General features: G+C 46.7%; 1 protein-coding gene across 2 annotated transcripts; it reads left to right on the top strand.

Annotated features, from left to right (window-relative positions):
• Positions 1-486: 486 nt before the first annotated feature.
• prdm5 (PR domain containing 5) lies at positions 487-24724 on the top strand. 2 transcript variants are annotated; one of them, XM_057038902.1, is made up of 16 exons: positions 487-734; positions 1314-1397; positions 2353-2475; positions 3978-4149; positions 4230-4407; positions 4516-4608; positions 4713-4834; positions 5378-5457; positions 6644-6728; positions 6795-6952; positions 7321-7414; positions 8746-8906; positions 11406-11499; positions 17663-17748; positions 21167-21271; positions 23932-24724. In XM_057038902.1, the coding sequence occupies exons 1-16, from the start codon at positions 636-638 to the stop codon at positions 24094-24096; spliced, it is 1899 nt and encodes a 632-aa protein (XP_056894882.1). In that variant the 5' UTR covers positions 487-635; the 3' UTR covers positions 24097-24724. The 2 variants fall into 2 exon arrangements, 1 of the variants encoding a protein (XP_056894882.1); XR_008951476.1 differs by lacking the exon at positions 17663-17748.
• Positions 24725-27328: the final 2604 nt, after the last annotated feature.

The following is a 27328-nucleotide window of genomic DNA, read 5'->3' as shown; positions in this document are numbered from 1 at the left end:
GTGTATGATTGTACTCCAGTGTGGTGTGTATTTTGATGACGACTGTACTCCAGTGTGGTGTGTGTATTTTTGAGTATGACTGTGATTCAGTTTGGTGTGTTTTTTTGAGTTAGCCTATACTTCAGTTTGATGTGTACTTTATGACTATGACTGTGCTCCAGTGTGGTGTGTATATTCCAGCATGACTGTGCTCCAGTGTGTGTGTATATTTCAGCATGACTGTGCTCCAGTGTGGTGTATATATTCAGCATGACTGTGCTCCAGTGTGGTGTGTATATTTCAGCATGACTGTGCTCCAGTGTGGTGTGTATATTTCAGCATGACTGTACTCCAGTGTGGCGTGTATATTTCAGCATGACTGTGCTCCAGTGTGGTGTGTATATTTCAGCATGACTGTGCTCCAGTGTGGTGTGTTTGTGGGCAGTCTGTATGAATGAAACACGACAGCAAAGGTAGCTTCTGGTTACAAAGTTTGGACCAATCACAGCGCCGCTCTGGCTTCCTGTAACTGCAGCAGCAAAAGTTCAACTTGGACCACTTTTCGAAGAAACCCATCTATTCTTAAATCAAAGCGAGCCCACCGCTGACATACTTTATAGACAAATAACTGTCATTGAAGGAAGCGTTTCCGAGAAATGACAATGTTGGGTATGTACGTGCCAGACAGATTTTCCCTGAAATCGTCAAAAGTCCAGGATGGAATCGGTCTTTACACAGCGAGACGAGTGAAAAAGGTTTGTTGTTTCTTGTCGGGACCTATTTTATAACCCACTGTAAACGCGGGGAGAGTCTTTTTTCCTGAAGAGCCTTTCCAGAGTTGTAGAGTTTTTCCTTCTCGCTTTATATCTTGAATTGGTTTTAACGGTCTCAGCTTCCAGCCCGGGCTGCTGTGACGTGAAGTGCCACGTAGATACCGAGACTCCAGTTGCTGCTCTCGTTCAACACAATGTCGACACCGAAGGCTGCTACACCGTGAAAATTCTCTACATCACGCTTACATTCTACTCTCTGTGGTATTTTTTTTTTTTTTACCAGAGGGAGTATGAAGTCATTGAGGACGAATGGGTTCATGCATTTATGGTGAGGTTATGAAGTGCGAGGATGAGCATGAACGCAACACAGAGTGACCACGCCCCCTTTTGTCAAAATGATGCGCGTTAAACTCACTATTATCACTATTATCAAGTCTTTGTCATTAAATATCCAGCTAGGCTCCCCAACGTTCTGCCGAAAATGATCATCAACTACCTTATAGAAATATATATAATAGGATTTATTGCGCATGACAAATAATCCCTGTCTTTGTGTTGCAGGGTGAGAAGTTTGGACCATTTGTTGGTGAAAAAAAGCTGCCGGGTGAATTGGATGAGAGCTCAGACACCAGACTAATGTGGGAGGTGAATGCACACGCATGTGCTTCTTTTACACCTTACACTTGTGTGTTGACCCCACATGCGATTGTGTTGTGCTGCGACCTCTGAAATCCTTCGTTTCAAAATGAAACGAATAGTTGAACACAGCCTCGTCATAGCCTTTTTCTAAATAGTGGGCACAGTACAGGACATGGCATTTGGGGATTAAAATGCAGAGTTTGAGTTAAAAAGACGAGGCTTGCACCTAAAATGTCTTCTGTTTTATTTATTAGGATCTGACAGTTAAACCAATGTTTTAATTTGGATTGATTTTATCCATCATGCTGAAGTGCTAATAGTTGCGTGAAATAGTTTTGAGCTGAAAAGACTGCGATTTGTTCTTTTAGTTTAAATGTACTGCAATTTATCATCTGCATCAAGAACTACTACAGCAATAAATAATACACCCAGTAGTAAAGTATTAAATAATCAATATTAGCTTCATACTGAAATGTATCAATATCTCACTATTTTTTGAAGAGTTGTGGTTAAATAGTTTTGAAAAGGGGATAAAGTGGTAGAAGAGGGATGATGGATGGATGATGATGATGGAAAGGAAAATCTCTGTCTGAAATCAGTCAAATATACTCTGAAACCCTCGAGGCTGGATAGAATCCGTGCTGAACAGCCTCGTTTTGGCTACAGCACACAGATATTTTTGTACCTTTAATCATGACTGAAAGAAAGCCAAAGATCATTTAATTCCATTTTGGATCTATTAACCAGACTAGCTGCTTCATGACATTCTCTCATTTCATGTTGTGGGGAAGCCCCTGATGGCAACCACTCACAAAAATGCTTTGAGGTTGTTATCGGCAGCTACCCCATACACAGAATTGGGTGTCTGAGCGAACGTCCGGCGCGCTCTGACCACATATCGACAGGAGAAGAAGCGGTGGTTCACTTCTGACAGCTTGTGTGGTTATTGTTTTCTTTCCAGGTCCGTGGAAGCAAAGGGGATGTGTTGTATATTTTGGATGCTAGTAACCCTCGTCATGCCAACTGGCTGCGGTTTGTCCATCAGGCGCCTTCGCAGGAGCAGAAGAACTTGGCAGCCATACAGGTACATTTCCTCTCAGTGGACCGTAAATCCCACAGACTCGACTGTAACGACACATCGGGAAGACAATGATGTGTTTCAGGTACCACAGAGTGGTAGATACATTTATAGTCACAGAAGCAGAAATGGCCTTTATGCCAAAACTCTCTCAAACCATGAGTTTCTACCCCAAACCTTCTAAAAGTGATGTAGGTCAAAGGTGCTGAAAGACTTTTGTGCTGAAAGACTTCCCAGGTGACCAGATGAGGCCATTTTTTTAGATGATAAGAATAAAAGCATGTAGTGAGCACACAGACACTGCAACGTAATACATCTTGAAGCTTCCTTTAAACAATGGCTAACGTGGATAACGTGGAGTACAGCAGGACAGAAGCTTGACTACTGCTGTAAAAATGTCAGATTTATCTCACTGCAGCCTCAACAATCTATACAGGCGGGAAAATAAATCAAGCACATGAAGAAAAACTGTTTTATTGCTCTATTTTCTCCTTTATTTGTCTCTGGTTTGTATGAAAGCAGCCAAACTTTGTTCTTTGTCTTCATTTCCTAACCTACAGAATACAGTGGGTTCTTTTTTTGATAGTTTTCAATTAAGCAATCTTTCTATTAGATTTGTGGGTCACAGGGATATATATTTGGCCCCATGATGTTTCATCACTCAAGACATTTCATACGCATCATCGATGCCATATCAAAGAGTTCTATTAATTATAAAAGACTGAACTTCAAATTACAGATCTTTATGACCCCTGAAGCTCTCAGTTTTATCATCTTTATCATTTTTTCTAAATTATACACCAGAAATAAACATGTGAAATTTGAACGTCATGCTTTGTTGATGTAGGTATAGTTTCTTTATTTGAGAATTGCAAAACATATATTTTTGGTAAGTATAGCAGCCACAGTGGTTTAAAAAGGGCATCAGAAGGGAGATTAGGCATTAACGGTAGAACAGACTCCTTAAACATTCAGAATCTGAGCTCAAATTTAACTCAATATGCTGCTGTCTGCAAAGGTCGCCCCTTTGGTTGAAGAAAAGCAGAAGCAGGAGGAAGAAAAGGTGAACATCTCAGGTCTGCGGGTCAAGTTCCTGCCATTATTACCCAAATGTCCGGCGTGATTAAAGGTCGGCCATGTGCGCTAAAGCTCTGCGTTCCATCAGCAGTGACATTTATTGTACAGCTTTCCACTTCTTAATCGTTATTTATGTACATTTAGGATCCCGTAGCTAAAGCTAAATGACACGTTGATTTCATTAGCGCGACCTTTAAGGAAGAGGAAGTTAACGCCAACATTTTTAAGGATTTGAGATTTTGACCTCTGGCCTCAATCAGGATAAACAGATGGGGTGTTACACGTTCAGCATCGGCCCGTCTCAGCAGGAATTGAGTGTTCATTTCCATAAATGGTTCTAACTGTATTTTTAGCAGCGCCGCTTATCCTCTGCTGTTCTCCGTCTTTCTGTCCGTGAGCTCTGTGATTAGAGCTGCTCTGTTGTCTTCCAGGATGGAGAGAACATTTTTTACCTGGCTGTGGATGACATTGAGACGGACACTGAACTCCTGATAGGCTTCCTGGACAGCGACATGGAGGAGGACGAAGAGGAGGAAGAGGAGGAGGAGGTCATCAAAGACGACGATGAAAACAACAAAGATGACAGTCATATTGTTGAAATGGGTAGAGTGGAGCTCTATTATCCTGGTTTATTATCCCAAGCAGACATGGATGAATCAGTTGCGTCCTTCTCATTTCTGCAGAGCTCATCATAAAGAAGGAGGATCACCCCTGCTTGCTGTGTGAGAGCAGCTTTCCCAGTGAGGAGATCCTGGCAGCCCACCTCCAGAGCCTGCACCAGAGGCCCCCCACAGAGGAGAAGGACTTTCAGTGCAGGAACTGTGGCAAGAAGTTCCCCATCAAGCAGGCTCTGCAGCGCCAGTAGGTTCTCATCCAGCCATCTGTGGAATGTGTCAGGTTGCTTCTCTGCTTTTGGTGATTTTTGTTACACATTTGAGGCCTGATTGCCGATTTGCTGGCCTTCACCAGTGTCCTCCATTGTTCTGAATCACCGGATCCATCGGGCGACTCCAAAGCCCACCAGTGCTCCATCTGCCACAACAGCTTCAGCTCTGAATCCAGGTTATATACACACGCATACAAATATAAAGTGTATATACCCGTCATATTCTGCACTTGTGAACGGCCTCTGCGTTCACGTGGTGTTTTCTCTCTAATTTGTGCAGTTTTGAGCAGCACAAGGAAGCCTGTAAAGGAGACGCCAGGTTCATCTGTAAAGCAGAGAGCTGTGGGAAAAGGTTCAAGAGCAAGGACGCCCTGAAAAAGCATAAAGGAAATGTCCACACAGGTCGGTCTCTCTCTCTCTCTTTCTCTCTGTGTCTCTCATGCGCTCGCATCACTCGCCTCCCTTTTCTTCGCATCATCATTTAAAGGGGGCAATTATCTATTAGCAGCCTCATCACTGGAGGAATTACACGGACACTGTTTTTCCCTGATTATTTGAATCCCATGTGATGGAGAGATACATTTCTAATTACTCGTGCTATGTAATTGCTGACCTGGGTGTTCTGAGAGCGCTCATCTGTCACGATCAGAGGGATTCCACGCTTACGGCGTTAATGATGGGATGTGGGGCGGCAGGGATGTGAGCAGGCACACACGTGAGCCAAATATGAATGTCAGATTATGACCCGGGCCTTCATATTTCAACCATTGTGGTCAGAAGAAGGGATGTGTGTGGGCGAGGGGGGATGTGGTGCCTTCTGTCCAGATGTGGACATGTGAAAGAAATGGGTCCCACAATAATAGCGTCATTGTAGGGATGTCGCTTTGTGATCTTCTCCTGAATTTTGCCGCCAGCCTTTTCATTTACTCCCCCTTTTCTTGGCAGGGAGTGCACGCCGCAAGCTCACGTGCACCATATGCAACCGTAAGTGCTCCTCCTCTCTGAATCTGCAGGAACACAGAAAGGTGAGGCTCGGCGATGTCCTCTGTTGTTGTATCGTAACCTCACCTCCACTGGGACGAGTCTTTATGAGCACGTTGTTGCGAAAACATTCTGAAAAACAATCAGCTGGGGGGGGGTTCTATTTTACAAGCTCATCCCACAGCTCCTGTGAAATTTAAGAGGCTCCGTTGACATGCAGGAAGGTTTTCACTTTGGCGTCAGGCTGGTTTCCCTCGCGAATGGATTCCAGGTTTAAACTGATATATTGAAGTCTATTCAGAACGATCTATTAGTTCAGTCTAATGTCAGCCAAGCTCTTACAGCATGCTTCACATATGACATTTACACATTTATTAGTGGATTTCTTTGCCCCCACGCCCTCATTGCTCTGCTGTTCTTTGATGGGGAGTGTGTGTGTCACGGCTGGAAGCTGTGTGATGTGGTTCCATCAGGCCATTTGTGCTAGATTAAAATATGCAGATCCAATACCAGTTTCTGTCAGTGCCTTGTATAGTTGTTTGCGTTAAAAACAGGAGTATTTATCAAGAAAGTGAATAACAGCAGTTATTGATCGTTATAACCCGATCTGCTGTAGATCAAGAGAACAGCTTTCATCACAATGACAGCTGCAGAAATATGATCAAAGCAAGTCTCATTGATATAGATCATAATTATACGTTGCCAGTTGTGATGTTTCATTTTCTCTTGTCGATCTTCCAAGTTAATCAACTTGTTTATGGAGCATTTTTCACTGACCTCCTCCAACATGTGTGCAGAGGTGCTTTCCAGCGTTGTCTCTGTCCATACGTCACCTCTTGTCCATCATTGAATTGGCAATCTAAAGGCAGAAGAGCTCTGTGAATAGATTAAAGTACACCAGATTAAAACCAGTATATTTTTATGGCAGTCACACATTATACGTCTTTCCAGTGCGATCCATGGCTGCATAAAGTATTATTCTTGCAGAGGAGCAATCACACTAATGACACATTAGCTCCAAAGCAGCTTAAATCACCATTATCATCATAAGCCGAAGAAGCTTTTGCAGCAGCAGCTGTGAAAAGGCGAGATTGCAATAGCATACGCTATTGTTGCTGTAAGCTAGTGATCTGTCGAGTTGTCAGAGCAACACCCAGCAAGAACAGTGTTATAAAACTACCGGGGAACATTCTGTCTACTCCAACTTTATACATTTGATGTTTATTTCAGGTGCATGAGATATTCGAGTGCCACTCGTGTGACAAGAAGTTCATTTCGACCAATCAGCTAAAACGCCACATGATCACGCACTCGGGTAAAGAAACTGGTTGATGCTGGTTTGTTAATGTATCCAGAACCCCTGACATGTGCCACTGTACAGAGAAGCGACCGTATACCTGCGAGATCTGCAACCGCTCGTTCAAACGTCTGGACCAAGTTACAGCGCACAAGATCATTCACAGCGAAGACAAACCGTACAAATGTAAGCTGTGCTGGAAGGAGTTCGCCCACCGCAATGTCTACAAGAACCACAAGAAGGTGAGCGTGTTACAAAACGGGAATTGTTGTTCGGCTTTTATCTGTCCACCGAAGATGGCTGCGGCGTACGATCAGTCAGTCTCACAGGTGGTTGGATCTGTGAGGTCTGTGGCCTGCTGCACCCCTGAGGTCCCCCATGTTTACTCTGGGGATTGAGGTGTCACTCAGGCGGACAGGTCGGCCATGGCGGCGAGGGAAGGGGGACAGTCAGAAAAACAGAAGCACTTTGAACTTTAAGCCCCTTTGAGCTGCTTTTCCCACAGCAATTCAACCACCCAAAGACGCACGATCTCCTCCCGTGGTCTTCATCACTGTCCCCGCCGAGGCAGCTCCGCTTACACATGGTAAACATGCCCCTCTTCCTGCAGACCCACTCCGAGGAGAGACCCTTCCAGTGTGAGGAGTGTAAAGCTCTGTTCCGCACCCCCTTCTCCCTGCAGCGCCATCTACTCATCCACAACAGTAAGTGTGCACTCACGCCGGAGTCAGCACATTTCTGCATGAATACGACCCAAAACATCAGATTTACTCTCTAAAAAAGAAAGAATTGAGCTAAATAGATTTATTAATGAAATGAGACCACGTCTTATCTGTGCAGACAAAGATGTAGGATTAGTTGACAGATACCGAATAAAGATTATAAGTAGTATATCTGTTAAAATCACACTGCAAAGGACCTTATTATGTTTCGTCTGTTTTATTTGGCCCTGAACTCACCCCTCCCCATTAATAATCATAAGTCTGTCAAACGTGTGGCTGTGGTGATGTTAAGGTTGTGTGCAGGTCCTTGGAAGCACTCCGTCTCCAGACAGTTGCTTCAGGATGCGGCGCTACTCCCCCAGTAGAGTCAGATAAGAAAGAGATTGTGGAGCTGGCGGCATTTCCTGTCCCTGTCCCACGGGGCCGTCTGTATAATAGCTGGGCTTGTATAATATATCAGCTTGTAGACAGTACGTGGGGCGGGGGTGGGGGTGGTGGGTGGAGGGTCTGGTTTTATTGTTGGGGAGAGAAAGCACAGGGTGTCTGCTTTCACCTGCTGACACATCTGCACATTTTTGTTTTCTTATTTTGATGAAATCATCATTTGATATTAAATCAGACAGAGAACACGTGTTTCATATGTAAACCACTCCTGAATTCTTGACTCGAATGCTCTTCAGAATCAGCGCGTGCCAAATATTTACGACGCACCATTCAGACCTTAAATCATTCCTTTGTGCGAATGTTCAAATGAGAATTACAGTGCATATATATGTGGACACGTGCACGATTCCGCGGTCTGATCTGCTCCGTGTAAAGGCTTCCTGTGTGGGTGTTGTTGACATTTATCATCATCAAGCAGACTGTATGTTTCCATTTGGATCTCGGCCTTGCTGGTGTTCTGTTTCATTGTGCGGACTTGGCAATTATACACACACACACGAGCACGCTCACACACACACACACGCTACAACAATAGAGGCAGCGCTATTGAGGTGTGAATGAAAACATCAGTCTGCACTCTGTGAACAGCTGAACAGTCTGAACGCTGTCTGGAGTGGCTCATAAAGGGAGGCAGCTTTTTTGTTCTTGTTTTCAATCATATGCTGCAGAAGCCTTAATAATTCCTCCTAAATGTTAAAAAATGAAACAGAAGCAGACTGTTCTAGAGAGCGCCGTGTGGGGTTAACCCAATGAACCCTTCCTCCACCTGCACAATCAGGCCGAGGGGGAAATTGGTGGTCACCGTGCTGCGCGTGATGATTGTGTCTTTAAGGTAGCAACAAGTGATAACTGCGTTGTCCCGGCTGCAGGCGAGAGGACCTTCAAGTGCGACCAGTGCGACTCCACCTTCAAGAGGAAGGACACGCTCAACGTGCACATCCAAGTGGTTCATGACGGCCACAAAAAGTACAAGTGCGACCTGTGCGAGAAGGCCTTCGTCACGCCGTCTGTGCTGAAGAGCCACAAGAAGGTGAATAAAAACCCAAATTGTAGCTGTTTTGTCCACTAGAAAAAGTCACAATGTGTGTGTTTTATGGTACAGGCGGAGAAAGGTGGAAACCGTACTAAAGGGGAACATTTATATGGGCTATGGTCATAGTTTTTGTTGTATTTCTTCATAAATAGTTCAAAGAGGTTGTTGGTCACAGTCTGTAGGGGGCTGAGGGTTGTGGGTTCAAGCCCCAGTGTTTACTAAACTTGGAAGGGGAAGTTGACAGTACCCTTTCAGAGCACTGCCAAGGTACTCTTGAGCAAGGTACAGAACCCCCAAATGCCTACTTAGGGTCCTGGATGAACTTGCCCCTCATTGAGGGGTACCCTGCCTTTGCCCATATGCAGCTGGGGGAGGCTCCAGCAGCCTCCCCATGGCCCCGAAAGGGATAAAGTGGTCAAGAAAGAGAAAGACATTTCAAAAGAAAAGCTGCATTCAAGATATTGGACACATTTGTTTGTAATTTTTTGATTTTGATCTTTATGAAATCGCATAGTTCTTTAGAATGTCTCCCGACCCGCTCATTGTGTTTACCTACGCTCAAAAACCTTTCAAATCAACTCGTCCACAATCAATCATCTGCTATCCCCCTGAGTTTAAAACGTAAGAAATCCCCACCTCCTTTCCCAGAGTGTTTCCATTACCTCGCGCCCTCCAACCTCGGCGTTGCTGACCACCGCTGCCCACGCAGGTCTGCGAATCGATTGCTTTGTTGATTAGAAATGGCACCTTGTCCATTAGCTCCGCGGGGTTCCAGAACCTGAAAGAGATCTCAGGGCAGATTATGAGCAGAAAATCTGACAGTGTCCAGTGTGGTTATGGATCAAGATTGGAATCAAACGGGTTTTTGGCTCGGCGTAAAAGAAAACCTCTCCGAGGTTGTCCCAGAACAGTGGGGCAGGTCGGCACGTTCAACCTTACAGGTTTTTTTTGGAGGCTGCCAGGAGTTCTGGCCCTGATCAGGACCAGGTTTCCGAGGATACGACAACTGTCTGGCTCTGTTTACACGTGGAGAGTAACCCCGCATCTGGCTAGGTTATTGTCGACATCTTATTTTATGTACGCCTTGATACTCTGACCGCAAAATAATCCGAAAGAGTTCTCACAGTCGTGTTTTATTAGCCTCAAATTCTGATTGATGAGCTTGTGTACGAGGGTCGATGCCCGCATATAATGAAATCTAAACGGAACAGGATGCGTAATGTTTTTGAACGTCGAGAAAACCGAACATTGAATCCAGCTTTTCACGATTCTGTCAGCAGGTTTTTGAAGCCGTTTCTATGTTTCCATGTTTAAAAACGACTGGACTCTGGTACAGGTGACCCTCTGGATCAGGTGCCTGAAGATGAGAGCGTTTTAGGGCAGAGCGGTGCCATTTCCTGTTACGCTGGGGGCATCAGTGCTCACGTGCGCCGCTGTTTTCACAGACGGTCTTACGCCGTTTCAGCGGCGTCAGAGCAGTTTGTGGAAAAATTCATCATTAAATGAAAATTGCAGGCTTGGCTTCTTCGGCGTCTGCACAGACACGTCGGTTATTTCTCTGTTATTATGTTGACGAGCTGCGTAGAACCGCCGGTGAATTCCAGCCTGATCCGAGATGTTCCGCTCACGTTGGCCTGTTGCCTCGTGAAGCCGGTGGAGGCTTCGCTGTTGTACAAACAAGAAACGGAATAATGCAGCTCCGCTCCATCTGGGACACATGTGTCCGTGGATGAGGATTTGTTTGTTCAAGGTTATGTGTGTGTGTGCTCTTGTTAATGCTCAGCATGAGCATGTGTGTGTCTCTGTTTATCTAGCCTTTGTAACGAGACACCCAAGGTGTCAGAGGGACACAGTGGGGTGTCGGAGGATGGGGGGGGTGGGAGAGGAGGTGTCTCCGCATTGTTGTGCGCCTGTTCAAACTGTTGCTCTGTGTTTCAGACTCTCGCGCTCCGGGAAATTTACAGCAGGCCGGGGGGGAAAGAATTCAGCGTGCACTTTTCACCAGGGAGCAAGGTCTGGCGGGGGGGGGGGGGGGGGAGGCAGCACGTGTAGCCCTTATGTGCCCGAAGCTGATGATTGCTGGGAGGTGACGGGTTAGGAGGATGGGGAAGGAGAGGGATGGAGGGATACGTGCACCCTGGGTCTCTGTCCTGGTGGCCTGTCTGACGATCCTGGCAACGACAACGTGCACATCTCCGTCCTCTAGGGCCTGAGTTACCGTGCACGACATTCCCTGAAGGCATTAATGCTGTCAAGGAGAGCACAAAGGCTTTATTTTGACTTCATTTGACTGAATTTTTGGATTTACATACGTTAGTGAATTATTTCTTGTTGACGGGGGGATGAGTGGAGCCCATCCCAGCTGATTTGGGGCGCGCTCAGCTCATCACGGAGGCCGAACAACGCCTCAGGCTCACATTCTCACCTCCAGTCGCTTTAGATACAATATGAGGATGTCGAGCGAAATAGTGTTTAACGTCTGTTCTTCTCCTCCAGACACACACAGGAGAGAAGGAGAAGATCTGTCCGTACTGTGGACAGAAGTTTGCCAGCAACGGCACCCTGAGGGTCCACATCCGCAGCCACACAGGTCAGAGGCACTGCTCACATCAACGCTGTCACCACGGCAACCGTTAACATCACTTATTATTCGTTTACCAACGGCAATATATAGAGACGGATATTTGTTTCGAAGGTAACTGGATTCACAAAGTGCCCCTTTCCCCCCAATTTGCCGCTTTTATTTGATTTTGTTGAGTTACCGAGGACCAGATTGTGTTTAGCGCCACGTCAGAGGTTGCTAAAGGGGGGGGGGGTGGTTACACAGATGTGACGTGTAGACATCAAAGTCAATTAATTTTCAAATACAATCACAAATGCAAAAAAAGGAAAAGTGAATAACAGGAGAATAGAATCCTAAATGTCCAGTGTGACGTCAGCTCGGTCCTTAAGCGCGTTACCGGTCACCAGCACATTTGCGTCTGTGTGTAGATTCCAACATGGTGGCGAACCACTTGTTCCACTCACTGCACTGGCACAAAAATAGAGCCTGGGATGTTCATTAAAGTGCCTTAAACTAGAAAGCTGCACATTCCTGTGTGTCTCCTTACCAACAGACTGGTGCAGAGGGCTGGCATGGCCCCTCAAACACAGGCACACACACACACACACACGCACACGCACACACAAACACACGGACTCTTGCTTGTCCAACTTTAGAGTTGTTGTCCTCAAACCACTCGTCTATAGATCTCTAAAGAAATATTTCGTTAACACCCGTGTCTCTAATTTCAGTATGAGGGTGGCGCCGCGTCAGTATAACCTTTAACAGACCCCCCAATTAGAAACTCAACGACTTGTGTAATGTGCTGAGACGCTGAGAAAAGGCCGAGAAAAGGCCCAGAAACCGTGTTACACGCGCTGTGGCAGTAGCCTCAAGTCAGTCCAAAACATGTCTGGAGCGGTGATTTAATGAATTATATTCACATTTTGCTTTTTTAATTTCACAATTGACACAAACTACCGGATTTATTCTGAAATAATTCTTATAGACCTGACATGTTCCTTCGCACCCTGATCACAAAGCCATTATTACAGCAGCAGCAACAATTAAATCTGATTTTAGAAGCAGAAGCTAGTGTGTTTATCGCGTGGCGGCGATAAGTTAGTCATTAAGTCGGTCACATTCACCACCCCGGTTTAAATTGGAACGTTTTAGATGCTAAATCACATACGAAGCCTCCTAAACCTCTCTTTCAGGTGGCGACAAGATTATAGTGTGTCAAAATGTGCGCGTTTGAATCCCGGGCAGGGCGATGGTCGTTTGGCAGTCGCGCTTTGGCAACAGGCTCCTTTTGTGCGTGCGTGTGGGCCGTTTATATGTGTTTTCATACATGTGTATGTGTGAAGGACAAACCAACAGAGACACAGGGAGACAGAGAGGGGATGGCAGTGTGGGCTGCTTCCCAGTCTGATTGTATTTATATAGAATAAACAAAAGGGAGGAATGCTGGGGGAGGGGTGGGAGTGGAGGGGGACACCCCAGAGAAAGAAAGGAGGATGGAAAGAAAAGACCACTCCAAGAAAGCATCCAGCCAGATGACCCATGACCCTGACTGGCTGTAAATCTGTCCCCTCATTCTATAGGTTTTTTGGGGAGGGGGTGTTGTTTGCGGTGTGTTGGGTAAAAGGGAAATGGTAAAAAGTTGGAGTCTTTCTCTCGCGCAGGCCCGACAGGGCCCATCTTGTTCTCGGCCCCGCCGCCAATAATGCTAACTAGGTGTTTAAAAGTAAGACGTGTAAATCATCAAACAGCGCCGCTAACGAAAGCAAAACCCTAAAGATGGCTCGTTTTTCCCGTGTCAAAGCTGGGGGGGGGGGGGTAAAGACCTCTAAATCCACCGCTTTACTGCACGGCGGACAGGAAAGCTTGATCTTGTTTGTCTTCCTGCCGCACAGGAACAAGTCAGCATTGATTATTTACCCGCTAAACACAGCGGACCGTGTGAGGATTCCCCGGAGAATTCCTGCCTGTATCACTTTCCCAGTAAACACTGGGGACCATTATGGAAGAAACTGGTAAAGTGAGAAATTGATTGAGGAGAAAGTCATCAGCAAGAGGGTGTTAAGTAGCAGGCGAGACGTGTACTGTATATTTGGCCAGGATCCTGTTACCGTTGCGTTTGGGCGGACCATCAGTCACACAAATTGGTTGTTGTGCCGTTCGGGCGTCAGTCTTCCTGAGCTCACCGACAGCTAATAAACCCCGACTCGTCAAAAAAACAACCCTGAAGTCGATAGCCAGCGATGGATGTTTGGAGCCTTTCAAATGTGCCTTCTCCACATCGGAGCTCAGTGAGTCGATTTCCCCACCGTCTGGGCCATAATGTGGCAAAGAAGCGTGGCGGGATTATGGAAATGAGTTTTGCCAATGGAAATGGTGGTGACATCATATGACACACGTCATTCGTGGGCACCGAGGGCGGTTCAAGCCATTTAACTCTTATTTTAGAAAGAACCTTAAGTCTGTTGTTTATGGTATGCACTGAGAATCAAGGTGAGGATTTGCCTTTTTCCATATGCTCATTGTAGCATTGGTACGAATAACATCATCATCATCATCATCATCATCATCATCGTCCTCCTCCTCCTCACAACCAACAAATAACAGAATTTTGAAATACTGCAGTTGCGTCCAAAAAACAATCACCTTAAGTCACTAACTATACCTATAAAACAAAGGCTAAACTTTCCATCCATCCATCCAAACAGAAATTCCCTGGCGGGGAACAAAGTCCAGGAGCTGCTCACAGTCCTGCCTAAAACTTTGCAACAGGCGTTCAAATCTTTTGAAACGCTGCTATAAATCAGGCATTTTGGCTGCAGCCCCCCCCCTGCGCGCGCACACACACACACACACACACACACACACACACACACACACACACACACACACACAGAACATTCTCCAAAATCCTGGAGGGACCGAGTATTGCGGCCTACAAATGACCGAAACCCTGTGAGATAATGCAGCTCATCACTGTGCATTTGTCAGGCTCTCTCGGCCGAGTAAACGCTCACGTCTTTCAAGATTAAAACTGAGATAAGCTTGACGAATCTACTAACCCAGTTCCCACTGGTCCAGGCCCCTGGGAGATCATTACTGTCAAACCTTATATTCTGCTATTATCAGCTTGTATACAGTAGGTAATACACACACAGGTCAAAGCCTGTGTCTGGTTTTCCTCACAAACGAGGACTCGGGACTTGGTGCTCTGTATTTTGGACTCCTGACAACTAGATCTGTTTCAATGAAACAAACTAGCATTGTGACTTGAAAGGCCACTTCTTCACATGTACGCTTAAACATTAGTGTCAATCTGCAACTTATTGCAGCATATTGTTGTAAAAGTTTAAAGATGGAGTCTTAAGTTGTAACGGTGGCACCGGACAGATGGCATTTATTATCTCAGTCATTTGTTATGGTTTTTCATATCAATATTTAGATTTTTAAAAAAAAAGAGAACTGAAGATTGCAGCGCTGAATGATCTCATGCCAGACGAGCTCACCTAAAAAGGATATTTGGCAGATCATAGGCAGACGTAGAGTGTGTGTTTGCCCTGAGCGTGGTCATGGTTACGAACCTGAAAGGTTTACTGAATTGTGCTTTTCTTTAGCAGAAAATTTCAGTAAAACAACGCCATTTGTGTGCGAAGCGCTCCGAGTCCCATCCACAGCTCACGTTGGCACGGTCAGAGGGAATTGTCCTCAGATGTAACAGAAAGGTCAAGTGTAAAAGTTGTCAGACATTCCTGGGGCTCTTCAAAGATGATCTCCTCTCATCTCCAACACCTCCGACACCCCCCGTCACAAGGTGACACAGAACACTCGATAGGGGAAGGGGAAGGACACTTGAGATCTTTTCAGCGAAACTGGAGGAATCTAGAAATTAATTTCCGATTGACACTGCTAAAGCCGCTAATGCTTGAGCCCTGAAGCTAAAAAAGGCGCGAGCCCCGCGCGTTACGGCGACGCAGCATCTGCTAACCAGACACGCAGCCGCATTTGCGCACTTATACAACACACGAGGGGTGCCAAACGGATCGATTAGCAGACAAGGAGTGCGAGGACCACAGCGGGGGCCGGGGGAGAGACAGCCAGGGTCAAAGAGATGGTGTTCTGTTTCAGCACATGCTAAATCAGTTACCGCGTTCACACACGTAAAGCTCCGGCTCAGTGCTCCAGCCACCCTTTATAATCCCCAAACAATCTGGCTCAATCTGGGGAATAACTGGAGGGTTTCCAGTTACAGGAACACTCCGCAGAGCAGACACCACACCGGCCGCTTGAGTAACCGAGCCGTGTTCGCAAGAATGTGTGTTCCAAAGCAGCACGTGTTTATTGAGAGTTTACTGGCAAATGACAGTAAGATGCCATCATTTCTTGTGTTTACATTCTGTAGATGAGTCCCACAGAGAGTCTGTAGGTGAAGCAACACGCCCACGCGTGTGCTCCCAGGGTGTGGTTGTCTGGGCCGTGTATTAGCTGACAATAGTCTTCTCCTGACAGGGATGGAGTACACTCAGCGTCATGCTAATAGCACACTAATGCCTTCCCCAGCACTCCTCAGGCTAGCGCCCGGCCTTAACCCGATACCAAACGTGCTACATAAGATGTCGCTTTGGCTCTCCTCTTTCTCCAAACACATCTGGGATTCAAATTGTCCTGTTTGTCAACAAAAGGCTGAAAATCCTTGAGGGGGGAATTAGGGACTGGTTAACCCGTCCCAGGCCGGTGCGAGGCTGTGGGTTTAACTGGGTGCCACTCCCCTCTTGGGGTTGTTGTGCGCCCCTCTGACCAGTTTGCGGTGGTATTTACGGCAGATTTAGACACTAATTTGTACATCTGCTCCCTGACAGCTGCCACAGCGTCTCTGCTGCAGGACAGAGGATTTGTGATGGGTCAAGCATTTTAAATATAGCAATTGTTCCTCTGACAGCCGAGAGCCGGTGCAGTAAAAATGTGTTATGACAGTATAGTAGTCAGACGCCACACCTGCGTATAAGCGCCGTAGTGGGGCTCTCCGACAGCACGTTACACGGTTACAAATGATTTTCGCTGCCAACACCAAATTCTGGAAGGTTGCTGAGCCACTCAGCCCTTCTTCACGTACCATTATATACAAGAAAAATAGACTTTTGACACAGTTGTCTTTGGTCCGGGGGGATATTTTTACTCCTATATTCCCTGGATGGATTTTCTGATTTTTAATAAGCATTTTGCATCGTTAATCCCAAGGAAACTCAGCTAATTAACCCTGTTACTTACAGGGGCACAGCATCTCCCTCATCAATAAAATGGCATACTTGCATACTCACTTAGTCACTAAAGGGAGATTACTATTACGCTGATAGGAAATTAGATTGTTGTACCATAACACATGCGTGTGGCTGTAGATTTCTCCTTTTCTAGGGAACATTTCATTCCACTTCTGGAGGCTGGAGCTGTTGTTGTTGCACTCGTTTTTATGAGTTAATGCTGGATTTGCACATGCGTCCTTGCTGTTGTGGTTTGCTTTAGCAGTTTTATATGTTACTGAACATCTACTGCACAGGTCAGGTCCCGTCCTTGCATCTGGCCTGTCGATCAGAACATGGTAATCGGATTCAGCTGTCAGCCGACTGTTTGAGTGGCAGCTTGTCACTTTGTTTTTTCCCATCTTTGGTGGATGAGCAGATACGATCTAACATGCGAGCTAAAAACAGCTTTTGCTGCACCTGGAATAAGTCTCCACATCTCCGATATAATTCTGCAATGCTTTTGTTCTAAATCTTATATTAGAAAAGCCTGACTGTCAGTGGAAGGTATCTGGCCCGCAGTAGGCAAATCAGCCCTCGGATAAGATAAAGGCTCTTTTTTGGCACCGTGACGGCCAAAAATGCCTTTTGCAAAGAATTTCTCCAGCTGGGAATGAGATCCAGGACCTGTCTGGTGCGCCGTGTCATGGAGGCCAATAATACATTCATGTCTTTGCTATTTTATTTGCAGTGGAAATGTGGAACCAATTACAAATGACAAGATAATAACATGATAATAATTGCTAAAGTAACAATGTTATCAGAGTTTTATTGTGAATGAAACATACTTGACAGCCACAGCATCATGCACAGTATCAGAATATGTTGAACTGTGATGCGTGTCTCCAAAAGTGACCCGAATGACCTCTCATTTCCTCGTGGCTTTTGTTTCCTAGGTGAGCGTCCCTACCAGTGTCCCTACTGTGACAAAGCATTCAGCAAAAACGATGGCCTGAAAATGCACATCCGCACACACACTCGTGTAAGTGTCCTCCACCTCTCCTGTCTGCTTGATGTGTCTTCAGTGTGGTGTTCAGGGCTTCACAGGAAAACCTAAAGGCGTAACTGGCGCAGAAGGTCAGCTTTCACGGAAAAACTGGAAAAGGCTCCCACGAATACAGGCACGGATAATTTAGGGGAAAAAAGTGCGGGACTCAAAGCAACCAGACAACAGCTGCTGCCTCTACTTTTATTTGAATCCATATCAATAAAGGAAAGAATTCCAGGTTTGCTGTGGACAACAGAAGCCCAGAAAGATCAGCGACAGCGGCGGTCAGACAGTTTGGAATTTCCAATCAGAAGTCGCCTTCCTCCCAGAGCCGAGGCATCGGGATGGGACACCACTCAAGTGTCGGCGCGGCTGGGCGGGTTTCAGATCGCGGCGGGTGGTCAGAAAAACATTAGGGGATGCCGCCGTTGGCATAAATCCTCTGTAAAGGGATGTAATGACAGACACACATGCTCCTGGATCCCAGCACAGGCTGCGGTTGATCTCTCTGCTCTTTTATTTACTGTGGTGCCTTTCCTTTTTTTTAATTTCGTTTTTGCTTTTGAGGCAATGCAGACACGGAGTCGTCACCCCACCCTGTACGCGCACAGGGTCGTCTTGCTGCTTAATGCAGCGTAGGCCAACACGAGCGAGCGCCTTTATGGACCGGAACGCACGGAGCTGAATGCGATTCTCTCGTGGTGGGCATGCAGGAGTTCAGTGACTCAGAAGTTTACACCAGTCATCTGCTGACGGGATGAAGCAGTGGTGCTGGTACAGAAGCTCCACGGCTGTATAATGGTCCTGGGTGCAGCCTCCTGGAGGGGAAAAGTTCACCGAAGATGTGTGACAGTCCCCACAGAGTTGCGGGGGTCATTTGCAGGTTCTTTCATAAATCATCTCGTAACGAACCCAGGGAGAGACACCACAGGCTCCATGACGATCGCTGCATTCAGGAGGAGCATTACACCAGTAATTCAATGGCTTGAACTTGCAAAAATGAGGTTTGTTGCGAGGCCACTTCCTGTACTCACGTCCTACTGAAGCTCCAGAGGTCTGTGAGTTTTCTGTGAGCCACTTTGAAAGTATCGTAATCAAAGTTTCATAGTTTTCCATCATCGGGAGTGTGACGGTTGCGATCTGTCTGCGCTCTCGGCTCTTCCTCCATCGCTGAGATCGTAGGGACCCCCCCCCCCCTCAGGTCAACATCTCCCAGCAGAAACAGGCAGCTCTCATTTTCTGGGGATCAGCTGATTAAACTGAATGACGCTGTCTTGCTAATGCTCCCAGATCTGTGTTGGCTCACGTGGCTCTGAAAAAGGCGCCGAACAGTTACACACAGCAGATCCCGATGAAGTCACGGCTCCGAGGAACCAATGTCATTTGGCAGGAAGTGCTGCAGTTCACCATTAACGCACAAATGGATGCATTTAGAATTTTTGCATCGAGGTCAAAAATCAGATAAGCAGAACGTTTATCTGGGACAAAAGCTTTGAGGGCTTCGTTTCTGACCTGTGTGTTTAGGGATTCTTTTTCATCTTTAACTCTTTCACACACAAACACTTCATTTTGCAGTACATGTGGAGTGTGATTCTGCAGGAAAGAGGACATTTAGTGGATGGATTTGGGCTGTAAACGCTAAAGGCTTCAGATATGCATTACATTTAGAGGCCTTCATACGCTATTTCTATTTTAATGCCCTACTGCTTCCTCCTGCAACTCAATACTGTATGGTTATCTTCTGGACTTCTGAAGGGTGTGTCGAGCCTGGATGATATAATGTCTGAGAAAACACCCCCCGTAGTGCTGAAAAGTAAAGTCACATTTTAAAAAGCTTCCAGATGGAAGTTTAAATAAACCCAAAGTTCACATTTCCGCCAGAGGAGCACGGACAAACCTGTGAACTTAACATCAGTGTGTTTGCTTAGATTCTATGTACAAATTTACATTTGGAATTGAAACATCACATTTATTTGAATTGGGAAAAAAAACAGACTCTGGACGTCCATCAGATGTTGTTTGCAACACGGGGGAGAAGCCCGTGCCATAAACGATGCGTTCGTGTGCTCAGGGTATCTGTTACTGTCAGTGTTTCTGGAACTAGTACTTGTCTTTATAGAGGGTCGGGACCAACCTTCTGAATTGGCTCGTTTAATCTATAAATCATCAAAGAACTCTGAAAACTAGACGACATTATAAGGACGTGCTGTTGTGTTTGATATCAGCCGGTATGGTGATTTTTGTCCCTCTGTGTGTGACATCGAATAAATGTCAACAGCTTTTATGACGGCACTTTTATACCCCCCCACCCCCACCCGGTGGCGTTTTTGCCACCTTTGCAAGTTTCATAGATGGCGTCCATAACGAGTTTGGTTTTTGCCTTCCCCCTGAAGCCCAGTGGAGCGTGTTGATGTCCTGTCAGCGTGCTGCTGAACAAACACCAACAGATTTAACATGACACTTGAGACAGGAGGCTGTTGGGGAACAAACAAACCAAACCCCGTCTTTGCGTTGGCGAGGGGTTCGATTCAGAGGAAAGATCGGGTCGGAGGTCACGGGGTGAACAGCTGCTGAAGAGTGAAGGTCACCAGGTACAGATGTTCGATGTTACCGGGGTCAGAGCGATGCATTCTGGGTACACAGCACCAACTAAATCCGTCCATATGTTTTCTGACCTTTGGGTTTTCACCCCCACCCCTACATTTTTTGCTTTTGTTGTAGAAGTATTATTCCTGAGTTGTGAAGTTGTGATTATGGTTAAAGCGGAATATTACAGTGAGAATGTGCATCACACAGATTAAGTCAAGGACTTTACGCCGACCTCCCACACGCTTGCTGCTTTATTTCGGTTTGACCCCCCCCTGCTCGCACGCACGCACTGAACCTGATCTCTACCTCCTTTTGTATCCCATGTCACTGCCCATGATAGCGCCTTTCCCAGGACCCTTTGCTTCCTGCTTCACCCTCTTCCTGTGACAGCTCCGCCTGTGGGTCGAGCATCCACTATCTGAGAGGCTTGTCAGGAACAAGAGTGACACTGGGAACCGGTCCTGCCGTCTCCTCACTGGCCTCTGGTGCACACACACACACACACACACACACACACACACACACACACACACACACACACACACACACGTGTACAGGAGATATCTATATCAACACTCCCAACCTCTAGAAAAGGCAGAGGAAATGTTCCCTGGTCGACTGATGAAGTGTGATACGTGTTCTCTGGGAGTCTCCTCACACTCCCCTCACTGTTTGGAAGAACCTGTGTGTTTGTGAAGGTGTTTATACTGGTTATTTATTTAAGTTGTGTGCGTAAGTAGTCAAACCAGGGACATATTGCAGAGTATCATGTTGGAGGACTGTTAAAAGCAGAGTGTGTATGTGTGCATGTTTGTTGATGCAGGAGAAGCCGTATAAGTGCAGCGAGTGTCACAAGGCCTTCAGCCAGAAACGGGGACTGGACGAGCACATGAGGACCCACACGGGAGAGAAACCTTTCCAGTGTGATGTGAGTGTTACCTTCCTGTGTGTGTGTGTGTGTGTGTGTGTGTGTGTGTGTGTGTGTGTGTGTGTCTACAGGTAATCACTAATTCCAGTTTTAAAGTTTCACGACTGTGCGGTAGGTCTGAAAATAGTTAAATATGCGAAATCATCTTGTGTGTCTGTAGCTCCATAAAGGGGCTGTAGACACTAGCAGAGAGAGAAAAAAAGCCCTTTTCTAAATACTTCAAACTACATTTAAATCCCAATAATGGCTCCTTTATATTATTAAAATATTCTAAATCTCTCAAATAAGAGGAACAGATAATGATCCTCAGATAAAAGGATGCCAACCTCTTTTTTAAATTCATGGGCAGCATTGTTAGATGTTTATGTCTGGAAGGAGGGAAAGCAATTCCGCGTGACCCTCGCCCGTCTGTGGCCGTTGATGGGCTGTGTTGTAAAATACAACACTGATAAAAGTCTCCATCACGTCGCCTTGAGCTCCAAATGGGAACAGTCTGGAGACGTCTGAGACCACAGTCAGTGTCCTTTACGGTGTCAGTGAGGCATCGGTGCGGCACAGCGGCCCTTTTGTGTCTCAAAGAGCTATTTTAAAGCGTAGAATTCAATGCCAAACTATTAGAGATGATAGAAATAACACGTGGATTTGATTTTGTGCTGCTGTCGGACTGAAGTCTCTCGCAGCTCCAGGAACATTTTCTTAGACAAGCTGGAGGGTCTCGTAAAAGCAGCGTCTGTCCAACCAGCTTGTAGGAGACAAGCCTCCCCTATGATGTTCGCAGTATTTTGCCAACACTGGATCGGATTCTTCAGCACGATGATAGCACATCAAACGTGCTAATAGCCTTTATTATGATAAATACAGAACCAGTCTGGAACCAATAGAAATAGTTGGACCAGGGGTATAAATGTTATAGCACAAGAGGAATCTGCTCTTCTTTTGATCTCTATTCCTCCTTGATGAGCACTAAAATAATATATAAATTATATTTCAACAATAATAAAGAAAAAAGTTTCTCCAGAGCCTGATGGGGCTTCAGTGATACTATTACTGGTCTCAGCCCCTGTCTCACCCCTGCAGATGTAAAGTGTGTGTGTGATATGTTCTGCAAGTCCGCTGTCACACTTTGGGTGCCGTCAGGGGGGCTCGCGCTCACGCCGGGATCCGTGACGACGCGCGCTAAACCCAACGCCAGCCGGCGGCGGATTAGGATGATTGATCGAGGATGATGGTCTTTTGTGCGGCGTAAAACGGCTCATTTATGTTGGATGTCCTGCTGTTGCCGTTTTGGGGGGTGTGTGTGTGTGTGTGGGTGTGTGTGTCTGTGTGTCTGTGTGTCTACAGGTAGTCACTAATTCCAGTTTTAAAGTTTCACGACTGTGCGGTAGGTCTGAAAATAGTTAAATATGCGAAATCATCTTGTGTGTCTGTAGCTCCATAAAGGGGCTGTAGACACTAGCAGAGAGAGAAAAAAAGCCCTTTTCTAAATACTTCAAACTACATTTAAATCCCAATAATGGCTCCTTTATATTATTAAAATATTCTAAATCTCTCAAATAAGAGGAACAGATAATGATCCTCAGATAAAAGGATGCCAACCTCTTTTTTAAATTCATGGGCAGCATTGTTAGATGTTTATGTCTGGAAGGAGGGAAAGCAATTCCGCGTGACCCTCGCCCGTCTGTGGCCGTTGATGGGCTGTGTTGTAAAATACAACACTGATAAAAGTCTCCATCACGTCGCCTTGAGCTCCAAATGGGAACAGTCTGGAGACGTCTGAGACCACAGTCAGTGTCCTTTACGGTGTCAGTGAGGCATCGGTGCGGCACAGCGGCCCTTTTGTGTCTCAAAGAGCTATTTTAAAGCGTAGAATTCAATGCCAAACTATTAGAGATGATAGAAATAACACGTGGATTTGATTTTGTGCTGCTGTCGGACTGAAGTCTCTCGCAGCTCCAGGAACATTTTCTTAGACAAGCTGGAGGGTCTCGTAAAAGCAGCGTCTGTCCAACCAGCTTGTAGGAGACAAGCCTCCCCTATGATGTTCGCAGTATTTTGCCAACACTGGATCGGATTCTTCAGCACGATGATAGCACATCAAACGTGCTAATAGCCTTTATTATGATAAATACAGAACCAGTCTGGAACCAATAGAAATAGTTGGACCAGGGGTATAAATGTTATAGCACAAGAGGAATCTGCTCTTCTTTTGATCTCTATTCCTCCTTGATGAGCACTAAAATAATATATAAATTAGATTTCAACAATAATAAAGAAAAAAGTTTCTCCAGAGCCTGATGGGGCTTCAGTGATACTATTACTGGTCTCAGCCCCTGTCTCACCCCTGCAGATGTAAAGTGTGTGTGTGATATGTTCTGCAAGTCCGCTGTCACACTTTGGGTGCCGTCAGGGGGGCTCGCGCTCACGCCGGGATCCGTGACGACGCGCGCTAAACCCAACGCCAGCCGGCGGCGGATTAGGATGATTGATCGAGGATGATGGTCTTTTGTGCGGCGTAAAACGGCTCATTTATGTTGGATGTCCTGCTGTTGCCGTTTTGGGGGTGTGTGTGTGTGTGTGGGGGGGGTGCCTCTGTCACGAAGCTCTGCCACGTGCGATTTACGTGTCGTGCCCCACGTGTCTGTTTTCTGTCTGTCTGGCAGGTTTGCGACCTGTCGTTCAGCCTGAAGAAGATGCTCAGCAGACATAAGCTCACTCACAACCCCAACCGGCCCATGGCGGAGTGCCAGCTGTGCCACAAGAAGTTCACCCGCAACGACTACCTCAAAGTCCACATGGAGAACGTGCACGGGGAAACGGAGAGCTAGGGGCAGCCGTCCGTCTGCGTACAGACAACGTGGCGGCTCACCTTTGCCATTCTGCTTCCATGTTCTGCATGGTTACGTCGCCCCAGTAGCATTTATTGACCAGCGATCACATGTACTGTACAGCTGTGGCCAGTGTCCACGGACAAAGACGTGGAAATGCACTTTTTTTTGTTCATTTTACCTTCGGATTATCGTCGCCCTTCTGTCCCGTCTGTATTCAGTGTCCACACCACGCGTCTCCATATAGGATTTGCAATAAAGCCCATTTAGAAATGCTGATACATCAGATTAATAAAGTTTTTTGAACGCTATGAATGGCGCCGGGTTTGCTGGCTGAGGAAACTGGATGCTTGTTTTAGAGCTGTTGTTTGCCAGTGATGGTGATAATCTCTGTTTGGTTGGATTTCTACCTTCCTGTACTGCAGCCTACCAGCAGAGGGCCACTAAAGAACTGTCATGTTCATTTTTTTTGCTGAGTTTCTTAATGTTACCGCGTATAAACTGTTTATGAGACCCACGGAGAATATAAAGTACTGTTTGTGTGTGTGAGACCGTGCGCGTCGATTCATACTGTTTACACTGTGCTTTTCAACTCGCTGTTTAAATACAGTATTTCTGAGAAAATCTGCTTCAGTTTGCCCCTCTTTGTCCCCGGGTGACGAGGCGTCACTTTCTTCCTCTGCATCTGCAGAATGTGAACTTTCATTCACACGTTTGTGTTTCGAATTGTATAAAAGCGCCCGGCAAACACCCATTTCCTCCACTCCTTCTAATTATGTGTTTGTGAACGGTTGACATTGAAGTGGGGGTGAAAGGAAACGCTTTGAGAGTTGATTAAAAGTGTTGGGTTCTTGTTAATCCAGCCCCTATTCTTGGGCCGGCAGACTGCAGGGGGGGGGCTAATTAAAGCCCTTTATTTTCCAGCTGTCGGCCACAGTCACCATTCGCACACTCAGAAGTGCCTCTGATGGTTTGCCTTTCTTGGATATGACTCTTTTTTGCACGTCCCTCCCCGTCGGAGGCGCTCTGCTGTCTCAAGACTGAACTCTCAGTGGAGGGGGGGGCCGGTTCTCATTGCTCTGGCCGCTGTGCATGCTTCATAAATCTTACGGTGTAGGTTTCCTAAAAACACACACCCGGTACAGTATGTGTATCTCCGGGTCTCTGAACGTGCGCTGTTTGCTTAACAATTATCTAATCACGGCGCTCTTGGCAGGCGGCTCCGCAGCAGAGGAATCGATACCTGCGGGGGGCGTTGGTGCCCCCACTTAGGCCACATGTGGACCTGTGCAGGGCGTAGCTCGGGTCGCCCTGAGAGACCCCCCCCCCGCCCTCGTTAGCAGCGGGGGCTCCGGGGTGAGCTAGCAAAGGCTCCAGTTGAGTGGCATTTATACCCAAGACACAGTAGCAGTGGTGGGGGGGCTGTTTGCACTACTGGCTGTATTTCCATCACACCTTCCGACTCTTCTTCAGCCCTTTTCCATCAGACTTTTCCACTGACCCGCTGATCTTGTCCTCTATTTCAGCCTCTCTCTCTCTTTTTTAAATGATTCTCTTCATGCTGGACGTATGATGCCAAAGCATCCAGTCAATGTGTTCCTAATTACATGTTTTTACTGGAAGCCCTGGTTTCCTGTGTCGCCTCCCCATTTGTGATCGTGGCCAGACCGGGCCCCACCAGCATCCACGGAGCCCAGCGCCAGACCCGCCCACGGCCCAGAATTATCATTACCCAACCATCTCAGCCTCACGGCAGACCACTGCCATGTCAGGAATGACACGGACACGCTTGTCTGACCTCCGTTTTTGGTTTGTGTCGTCGCAGCAACGGGCGGTCCTGAGCCGAGGGGACTGTGTGCCCAGCACAGAGTGCCACGCTGAAGAATCCGGGGCGGCGGGGGGGCGACTGGGCACCCTGGGTTGTCCCTTTAGCGGTGATTTATGGTCCCTTAAAGACACATTTCCATGGAAACAGACTGCGTCACCTTTGTACCTTAAAAGCCTCGATGCCGAACACAAAAGAAAGGATGAATGTTTGACACAAAGTGGCGTTTTCTTTGTGTTTCTACAGTTTCTCTGAACAGACAAACAGACTTGAAAGAACTTTTAATATTAATTTAAATAGGAGTAAAACCCAATTCCACCTTGACTTTTGAGTCACTTGTACATGGACAATCATTGTGTTTGACTGCTCATTAGTTGGATGCTATTAAATAAGTCAACATGTTCTCTTTGCCCTATTTTCGCTTAGCTCATTGTTGCTGGTGTTTCATTCATGTTTTCCTTTGTGGAGGACTTTAGATGGATCCTGGGAGCCCTGTTGTTTATGTTCAGACTGGTTTCAGGAAAAGGAGCAGCATTTGAAGGGCCGGGGCACAATGGGGCCTCGGCCAGAGAAGGAGAACAGCTACACAATGTACAAAGGTTACACACCAAACCCGGAAACACTTCCCAAGAGTGATGGAGGATTGTCTTCTTTTCCCGGTTTTGTCCTCTTTGGCAGGATGAACCTGTCTGAGAATGAATCGGCGTTCACTAAATAACGGCGGCCGCAATGTCGCCTTTTTTTTTTTTTTTAGCTGTGAGGAAATAGCAAACGGAAGGCCCCTCGCGCTCACGGGGGCCAGGGTTCAAGGTTAAATACATCAGTCACGGCGGTGGTCTTCCTCTGGAGCCCTCACCGTTGGTCAGCTCCGTCAGCGCGTTGTCGCTGCGTGCTATCACTCGCCGGCGCCATTACAAGCCGCCGTCCTCGCTTCGCGCTCCGTCTCTGCGTCGCTTATCGCCGAAGCAACAAAACAGGCACCGGAGCCAAAGGTGTCACCTTACAAAATGCAGCCAGCAGGGGTTAAACGCCGCCGCCGCCGTGTTCAGGTTCATCTGTCACGGCGGATATTGAACCTGACAGACGGCGTCCAACAAGCAGCAAATCCAATAAGAGTTTGACCTTTGCCAAGGCCGAGGCGCTCGGCGAGGAGCCGCCAACCCGGCCTTTCTCCATTCGGATGGGATGTCCCCCAGGCCGCTACTGCTGCGGCGCCCCGCCTCTCTCCTCCACGCCGCTCGCGGATTTATTGCTAGGTGATTGGTGCTGACGGAGAAGACTCCAGCGCTCCCGCCAAAACGGCCTGAGAGTCGGATGATGGATCCACCGCTGTTAGAAATCTGCTCAGGGTGCTGCTCGTCTGTCACTCCCTCAGCTCATATCGTGTCCGTCAACGTAATCTCGGTG

The sequence above is a fragment of the Takifugu flavidus genome, chromosome 7 (assembly GCF_003711565.1).
Source record: "Takifugu flavidus isolate HTHZ2018 chromosome 7, ASM371156v2, whole genome shotgun sequence".
In the NCBI taxonomy this organism is placed as follows: Eukaryota; Metazoa; Chordata; class Actinopteri; order Tetraodontiformes; family Tetraodontidae; genus Takifugu; species Takifugu flavidus.
Note: the sequence above shows the minus strand (reverse complement) of the source record. Positions and strands in the feature narration are given on the sequence as shown.

Coding starts and splice junctions, on each gene's coding strand:
- prdm5 (XM_057038902.1), top strand. CDS start 636: ATGACAATGTTGGGTATGTACGTGCCAGACAGATTTTCCCTGAAATCG. Junction 17,749..21,166: donor ACATCCGCACACACACTCGT/GTAAGTGTCCTC, acceptor TTGTTGATGCAG/GAGAAGCCGTATAAGTGCAG. Junction 21,272..23,931: donor AGAAACCTTTCCAGTGTGAT/GTGAGTGTTACC, acceptor TCTGTCTGGCAG/GTTTGCGACCTGTCGTTCAG.